Raw genomic sequence first — 8,983 nt, forward strand, 5'->3', positions numbered from 1 at the left:
GGGCTCAGCATCCTGCTCTCACCAAAGGCCACTTTGCAGCCTTTTCCTCGCTCCCACCGGTGTTGACAAGCAGCCATTGACCGCGGTGGCCCTCGCATTTGTGAATGACAATAGCTTTGCTAAAATTATACCTGCGAGGAACGGCGGCTGCACGCAGAGGAGGCTGCCTGATTCGGGGTCGGTCACTCGCAGCGGCTCCGGGTTCAAATGCCAGCATTGCTATTTCCCTCCGCGAGGCAGCCGCTAATCTCTCGAGCTGTGATAGGAAACCATGTATCTGGAGAAACAGATAAACTCTGCTATTCACACCTAAGAATAACTTTTTAATGGTCCTGTGGTAATAGTGGAATTCTGTCCTGAAGTTTTGCACTCGTAACATTGCATCGACTCAGCTTTACAAAGGATTTCAAGCCATTTCCTCAAAGTACAAAATAGCACAACGCCGTTTTTAACAACAGTCAAACCACAGGGATTACACTTGACGGGGCACAAATACTTCGCAATAATTCATTACTACTGAAGAACAAGGTATTCATGAAGAACAAATCATGAAGAAATATAGTCCTTACTTGAGAAGATGCGTCACAATTCATTAAAGACTAACAAACGTGAGATCAGTATTTAACTTGTGCTTTTCATGACTTGTTCCTTCACTAGTTCATAAAAGTTTGCAGAATTAACAGATACAATAACGAACATATTAACTGCTGGAGATAAAATATGCGTCATGATTCATTAATGATGAATTAACTAAAATGTCCGTTTAATGTATTTTCAGTGGGAGTTCATCCACCCACTTGAAATCTAGGCAATAAAACAGTGACGTCCAGGTGTAATCTTAAGTCAGTGTTACTATTTATTAACAGGGCACTGGGATTTCATAGTGATAGCGTTATCTTGGAGGAAAGGCGCTGCGTCTTTAATAGGCGTTAACTCGCAGTTTGGGGGAGGTGGCGGAGGGAGGGGGGCTGATCCGGCGTATGACGTCATAATACACTATTTTCTCTCAAAGGTCAATTAAAAGCAACGCGGTGACTGTGGTTTACTAGACACAGACACAGCTGGAGGAGCGAATCACACCCGAGGATCCAGCTCGCATCTGTGAGTAGTTAATTCACAGCATATCACTCTTACAAATGCAATGCCGATGCAATGGTCAAAGAAAACATGCAACAGTTTGTTGTCATATATTTGATGTAAAGTGTCGTTGATGTCCGGAAACTTACTGCGGTGACGTTTTCAGCATATATAATAAAATTGTAAATAAATACTGTAGTTCACTTCTGCAAGTATAGCCTACATAACGTTACTTTAAAAACAACGTGTTAATGAATTTCTTTTCGTAATTTTTACACAATTATTATTTCATGTTTAGGAATCAAACATGGCATCAAATGTCATACTCGACGGACTTGTTCTATCTAGGACTACGGCGAGTTTGATGTTAGATATATTGCAATTTACTGGTGATTTTTCTGTTGAATAAAAGCAGAGTAAATCATACCTGCCTAATGGCACCTCGGTAGAGTCCATGTGGTGTTGCAGCTGACAGAATCGTTTATTATATAAGTTTGAATGACCTCTTCCATGCGAGCTCTGCTGATGAGTGACAAGTTTAAAGAGAGCAGCAATTATCGCACTACCTGGCAGGTATCGTGTGTTTATCTCAGTTGTAACATTATAGTAGCATATTCTGCAGTTTGAGGTCAGTGTGGCACAGCCTGGATGGTGCTGCTGCGAATCACAGGTTAATACGCATTTAATAAATGACGTAGTCTATTCATAGAAGATCCATCTGCTAGCAGTACTTCTAGGGTTATATAAAGAGGTCAGTTTGCTGTAAGTCCGAAACAATGCTTTTTTAAAATTGAAATATTGAAACATTAGGCCTGTTATGCAGTGCAGCCAAAATGCACCGCAGCGGAGCTCAAACACAGACCCCTGTACGGCGCTCTTTTAGACTGCCCCATTTTGCAGACTCAGTGAATCCTGCCAGCTCTTTTCTTTCATGCCCCAGCAAATTCCACAGTAATTGGGGGAATTGATTCATTCTTAATTTCACACAACAAAATTGCATTAAAATATTTTATGAAAATATCGATTAATTCTTATTTTTAACCTCTTCAGAATAAAACGTCACTTATCTACAATAACCAACCATAGGTTTGTACTCGCCGTCAAAAGTACTAATGAGTACAAGCCAAGGGCATAACATGGGGTTGAGCATTGGGAGGTGGGGGGGTTGAGCTTTCCACCCATTTATGGTGTAGTATTTGCTGGTTTTGATTATTGAGGGGTTAACCCACCATTCCCCTCATAATTTACCTCCATGCCTCAAACTGTTGAGTGTAATGAATATAGTTGAAAAGTTTGAAATCACTAGCAGTGAGTTGCACCAGCTAAGCGTAAGTAAGGTTGGGTGTAAAATGTACCTTAGATCATACGTTGAAACTATTTGCGTGGTGCAACCGATTATTTTTAGCAGCTAGTAAACTCGAACGCGGGGACCAGTTTACATCCACCGCAGGAGAATTCCCAGGCACGGTGATTTGTGGGCTACTTCTTTCAACGACGACACGCTGCTGCCCCCTAACGGTCACACTCCGCCTTTCAAGACGAAATTGTCTCCTGAGGGATATGATGCAAATTGTTAATCGCGGCATTTGTTACTGCTATAGATCGGAGCTCAGCAGAGTCATACAACGTCGGGAACAGATCATGAGCGCCCGCCTATTGCTAGCTGTCCTGTGGCAGCTGCTCTACCTGTGCCAGGCTGCTCCAGGCTACTCCAACGGCTTCTTCTACCATGACATCATGAACGGCAACGGAAATGGAGAGAGTATGTAGACTAAGCTCTGCGCTTAATCACGCAGCTGTTTTAATGTAATGCAATACTGCAGCCCTGAACTGCCCGTTCCGTGTAAGACCCCAGGGAAGAGGGTTTCGACAACTAATAATAAAGGCTGCAGAGGTTCAGAATAATTAAAAATGTCATTATTGAAATGTTATCCGCCAACGCAGAAACCCTAGACTCCATTGAATAACGATTTATTTAATATCCTCTACAGACCTTCACTGTCATCCAGGCTGTTCAATGAAATCATATAATTTTCCGGTTTGCCCATGAGTGAAATGTATATTTGAAGTCCCCCCCCCCCCCAATCTCTGCATTATTACTGTGAGTAAGGCATGCCGAGTCACATCACTGATCCCCTTTTATATCTGCACTGTACAGTTCACTTCAATGGTGTGAAGCTCATCGTGGAGACTACGGAGTCGTCCATCTTCGCCGCGCAGGGTGGCAACGTGACGCTGCCGTGCCGGTACCGGTACCAGCCCGAGCTGCGGAGCCCCCGCCGCACACGGGTGAAGTGGTCCTGGGTGCCCGCCCTGGGGGGCAGGGAGCTCGACGTGCTGGCGGCCATCGGCCATAGGCATCGCACCTTCGGCGCCTTCCAGGGACGTGTTCGCCTGCTGCAGGACCCCCCCGGAGAGGCGTCTCTGGTGATGGCCGAGCTGCAGATCAGCGACGCCGGGCGCTACCGCTGCGAGGTCATTGATGGCCTGGAAGATGAGAGCGCCGTTGTGGATCTGGAGCTACGCGGTATGAACGGTCGCTATAAGCGTCTCTCTCTGGAGCTGTGCGGTATGGACGGTCGATATAAACGTCTCTCTCTGGAGCTGTGCGGTATGGACGGTCGCTATAAGCGTCTCTCTCTGGAGCTGTGCGGTATGGACGTTCGATATAAACGTCTCTCTCTGGAGCTGTGCGGTATGGACGGTCGATATAAACGTCTCTCTCTGGAGCTGCGCGGTATGGACGGTCGCTTATAAGCGTCTCTCTGGAGCTGCAACTCGGTGGGTAGGGTAATCTATAGTTTAAAGTACCCCCAAGATTGCAGGCTTAACTCTCAGGAAAGGCTAGTCTGCTGTAACTTTGAGAAACATACTTAGCCCGAATTTCCCCAGTAAAATATGCACCTGCTTAGATGTGTAAAATGATGTGGACAATGGCGCCGTAAAGTGGGGACAGAGCAGTCGGGGGCCCTAAAAAATTTGGAATATAATATGATTGATCTGGGTCCAAAATCTCTAATGATACCCCTGTATGGAAATAACAGCAAATCTATCTCAGATTAGGAAACCTAGTTATTAAAACAATGTGTGTTGAAGTAAGTTACCCATTAAAAAGAAATATAACTGCACTTATGCCTTAAGCTATGCAGCTAGAAAATGGTGGTGATTAAAATATCATTTTACACTATTGGTAGGTGTCGTATTTCCCTACCAGCCCTCCAGAGGGCGCTACCGGCTGAACTTTTCATCAGCTCAGAAGGCATGTGAGGAGCAGGGTGCGATGTTGGCCACCTTCGACCAGCTCTTCAGTGCCTGGGAGGAGGGACTGGACTGGTGCAATGCTGGCTGGTTGGCTGACGGCACGGTGCAGTACCCAATCACGGCGTCACGCACACCATGCGGGGGCCAGGGCTTGGCCCCCGGCGTGCGCAGCTACGGAGCCCGTCACCGGCGCCTGCACCTATATGATGCATTCTGCTTCTCCCCTTCCCTGTTCGGTTAGTGTCCTGCCTGCTGTCTGATTTCTGTGGGGCCATGGGAGTGGGTGGGGGGGGATTCAGCAGGTGTATCTTTAAAAACATTAAAACAACAGAAATATTCAGCCTACAATTTGACATATATGTGTTTTATGCTAACTGGGTGGACTGTTTCCTTCCCTATGAGCTGACATGCTTGGTGTCTGTGTGCTGCGCCCCCTACAGGTGAGGTGTATTTCCTGCAGCACCCTCGGAGGCTGAACTTCACGGAGGCCTCGCAGGCGTGCGAGGAGGACGGCTCTGAGATCGCCAAGGTGGGTCAGCTGTACGCGGCCTGGCGCTTCCTGGGCCTGGACCACTGTGATGCGGGCTGGCTGGCGGATGGCAGCCTTCGCTACCCGGTCTCCACCCCACGCCCCAACTGTGGCCCCCAGAAGCCGGGGGTGCGTAGCCTGGGCTTCCCCGGCCAGCATCAAAAGTACGGCGTCTACTGCTTCCGAGCCCCTTAAATGCTCCTGCTCGCCTCACCCCACCACACCAGTGGGGCCTCCGGGACCTCATCAGTCCCTCTACAGCTGTGACATCACCCTGAACCTTCCTCTACTTCTGCCGAGTTGCACTGTGGACTATCCCCTAACCGCTGGTGCCCCTGGTGGTCGCCTGGGTGCACTGCATGTTGTGTCGGCACCATCCCACTGATGTCATTCCCAGTGGAAACTTTGGAGATGGAGATGAACAGAACCAGAGGACATCTGCTTCGGGTGATTGTAGCTAAAATCTCCTACACGGAATATTCATGAATGTTTGAAAATGTTCTACCTATATTTAACCTCACGTGTCTTTATTGCTGTTCTGAACGAGTGAAATACAATCTATCCTTTGTTTTACCACTAATAAGCCCCCGATACAGACTATATTAATTTTTGCTTGCTATACCTATTTCCAATCAATTATTACCTGAGTATTTAGAAAGAGAACCTGTTTTCTTTTCAGAATTATCTGTGAAGTATCTCTTAAATACTACGCTTCTTAAAAAGTGAAATTTTCTATGCTTATGACTTTTGTATAACAAAATGCTCAGCCACCATTGCTGATTAGCCGGAAATTGTTTTATTGCCTTATATTCTGTGTCTCCTTTGGGTGAAGTAGTGTTTTTTTTTAGACAGTGGCATTATCTTTTGTACACTTCAAAATATTATATTTTTGTTACTATACACTGTGAACCTGTACTGGGTAAGCAGTACAGAATATAGATGGATGAATGAATGATTACAGCATATAAGTGGACACTGTGTCTGTGATTGTATCTCTAATTATTTCTGGAAAAGATTATTACTCAGCTTTAATAGTATAATCCCGTATGTCATATCTTCTAATCATCTTTATGCAAAAATGTATTGCAGTAATAGACATTAAATATGCAATATTCAGGTTTTAATTAGGTTAATAAATACTTGTAATAAAAGCATGGAGATTTGATAAGTACAGAGGAAACAAAGCTGAATACCTTTTACAGATATTAAAGAAGATACTCGTGTATTTTTCATTTATCTGTCTTCTGATCAGATCTGGGGGGGGGGGGGGGCTTACAGACAGGATGCCAGTTACATATATTTTTGTGAAATTAAAATCAGTTTTAAGAACATCGGTCTTTGCAGTTGTGTGAGGCTGGGAGTTTAACTTTATGTGCACTTCTTGAATCCGCCAGCTGAGGGCACTGTAGGCCCACAGTAGAGGCAACGCGGTGACGAGGCGCTCCAGGCTAGCGAGGTGAAACGGCCGAACATACAGACGGTCAGTGTGCGAATCTTAAGAAGGGCTCCATTCAGCGTTGGGGGAAGTTAGCGACTGCGGCCCACCTCCCTCGCAGAGCAAATAAAACCTGTGTAAGGTTATTCTTATAACTAGAAGACACGTCCTATTTACGCCGACCTACCTCACAAACACTGCTGAAATTCAGCTTATGGTGAAATAGACACTTATATTCCATACCCTGCCCATTTGAGCAAGCTGAAATTAATGAACGTGTCCACTGTGGCAAACCTGAATATTTATTTCATGTTAATGGTCTGAGCAGGAGAGGGGATGTCGGACAGGCAAAATGCAACGCATGCCTGCAGGTTTGTGACTTGACTGATTTTTTCCCCTCAGTGATGCTTGCAAACCGCCACTTTTCACAGTCGCCGCACAATAATGACACGGCGGTTGCGTCGGCGGCCTAGAACCTGCCGGACTGACGTCCACGTGCCCTCTGTCACACCGGGGCAAGGCGGAGAGTCTCAGAAGCGAGGTATCAGCGTCTCATGTCATGTTCTGCGTCTTGGTTGTGAAACATACAACAAATTAAGTGAAGATTATGTGATAAACGTCTCTGCATCGCATTGTGTACATGTGAGGATGTTTGTTGGAATGGACTTTCCACTGATGCCCACATCAAAGGCCACACACACACACACACACACACACACACACACACACACACACACACACAAGGCCGTCCATTTCATTTCTATAGCCTAAGCCAGCACTAACCTTAAGTAACCAAACAAAATACAAGACTTTTTGGTATTTTTAGTTTGTTGATGGTAGTCACATATTTTTATAGAATTGAGTTTCACCTTGTGGGGGCAGAAAAAGTGTCAAAATAACTAATTCGGTCCCTACAATGTAATATACACATGACCCACACACACACACACACACACACACACATACAGAGTTCAGTGTTTATGCTCCACACACCAAGGCGAAATTCTGGCCGGCGTCAAATACAGAACATTTTATTTGGCATTATTTGCGACGTCCGAGCAAATTGTCACACAGATATTCAAGCACAAACAGTTTGGCTCTCGCTGCCCCCGGGGACACCCCTGTGCTCGGTGGGACGCTGGCCGATAGCAGCTGCGCCCCACGAGCGTCACAGAAAGGCAGCAGAAAGGCCGCGACCGTTACAGCAACCCCTGGCAACATGGGGGTCCAGGCACATCTGACTCTAGCCACGCCCCCCGGGATCTGACAAGAAGGCAATGCCATAGCCGCCTACGGCAGGATTTTGCCCGGAAACTGGACGTATCATTATAGCCTTGGGCAGGAGTGCTCTTGGTCACCCCGTTGTCTATGCAATGTACTGCAGGTGGATGGCGGCCATCTTGGATGACAGCCACATGTAATAAAATCCTTGGACAGGCTACAGGACAGAGTGAGAAGCAAGGAAAGTACAGGATCTGTACTTGCTGAACCGGTATGTACAGTGTCAAAGAGTATTAGGTGTTTGGGGGGGGCCCTGCCACCCACAAACTGCTATAAACGAGTGTATTTCCGCAGACGTGAAAGCATGGCTGAGAGATTCTAAGCAGGCTAGCTACCGCTGTCAGATTCCTTGGCGTGGCTGGGGGCGCTGGGACTGTACACCGAAAATGTGAAGCCTGTACCCCCCCCCCACCCCCTGTGCTTTAGAACGGTCTCATCGTGACTGATGGCCTCGGGAACTGAGGGAAGCAAAATGAAAACTGCAGCGGCTGGCTGGGTGGTGTAGGTTAGTTGCTGTAACGGGATTCCGGCTTGTTTAACTCCCCATGAGAAATGCTGTGCACTGCACGAGCTCCCCCAAGAGTCGGTAAGTAAAAATGGGTGGGGGGGGGGGGGGGGGGGGTCTAACAAATAACAATGGGAAGGGAAGCGTCCCGCTCTCAAAAACATGGAAATAAAGACAAAGAAGGTGTTACTGGTCTACCTTTGGGTGAGAGACGGGCAGTCTCTCACTCTGCTCGGCAGAGTGCAGGGCGCCACCAGCCCTTGTGCCAATCGCACCCTGGCACTGGGACTAATCAATAAATAATTCAGTGTTCACATTTCCAGATCTACCTGCCCCCAAAAAGCCTGAGGACTGAGCAGAGTGGATCCCCGAAGGCTGAGATTAATCGGCTGGGTCCCTTCCATGCCCCTTACCACTCTCAGGTAGGACTTACAAGTTGTTTCAGTGAAGGGTAACATAAAACAAGCTTATAGAAGGTGCTGAATCAACTACCCCATTTCTCTTCCCACCCCGATTCCCCAAAACATTGTTCTGTTGCTAAGTCTTAATTTAGTACATATAATATTATAATTCCTAAAATTTCTCCCTTCCTGTTCCCAGGTTGAGCCAGCAGGTGTTCGACACACACCTTCAGATTCCCAGATTCTGTTGTCCTGCTTCTCCCAGCTTTTCCGCAGGGACTGGAAAGCCAGGACTCTTGTTGGCGGTGATCCAAGCTAGTCTGGTAACCACAGACGGCACGGGCTGACGGAGGCTGCTGTCAGGTGTGCGTGAACATGAAAGGCTTCGTTCCGAAAAAATGCCGTTGTGGAATAGCGTTGGCGAGAGGTCCTCGGCAGTTGCGAGATCCAGGACGCACCCGTCCTACAATTTTCCAAAGCTCTGTGGTCAATCT

General features: G+C 46.9%; 1 protein-coding gene across 1 annotated transcript; it reads left to right on the forward strand.

Annotated features, from left to right (window-relative positions):
• Positions 1 to 1,010: 1,010 nt before the first annotated feature.
• On the forward strand, positions 1,011 to 6,103 carry hapln3 (hyaluronan and proteoglycan link protein 3). Its single transcript, XM_048969525.1, has 5 exons — positions 1,011 to 1,101; positions 2,679 to 2,839; positions 3,236 to 3,604; positions 4,272 to 4,574; positions 4,779 to 6,103. Exons 2-5 carry the CDS (start codon positions 2,719 to 2,721, stop codon positions 5,060 to 5,062), a joined length of 1,077 nt encoding a protein of 358 aa, XP_048825482.1. The 5' UTR covers positions 1,011 to 1,101; positions 2,679 to 2,718; the 3' UTR covers positions 5,063 to 6,103.
• The last annotated feature ends 2,880 nt before the right edge of the window (positions 6,104 to 8,983 follow it).

The sequence above is a fragment of the Brienomyrus brachyistius genome, chromosome 11 (assembly GCF_023856365.1).
Source record: "Brienomyrus brachyistius isolate T26 chromosome 11, BBRACH_0.4, whole genome shotgun sequence".
NCBI lineage: Eukaryota > Metazoa > Chordata > Actinopteri > Osteoglossiformes > Mormyridae > Brienomyrus > Brienomyrus brachyistius.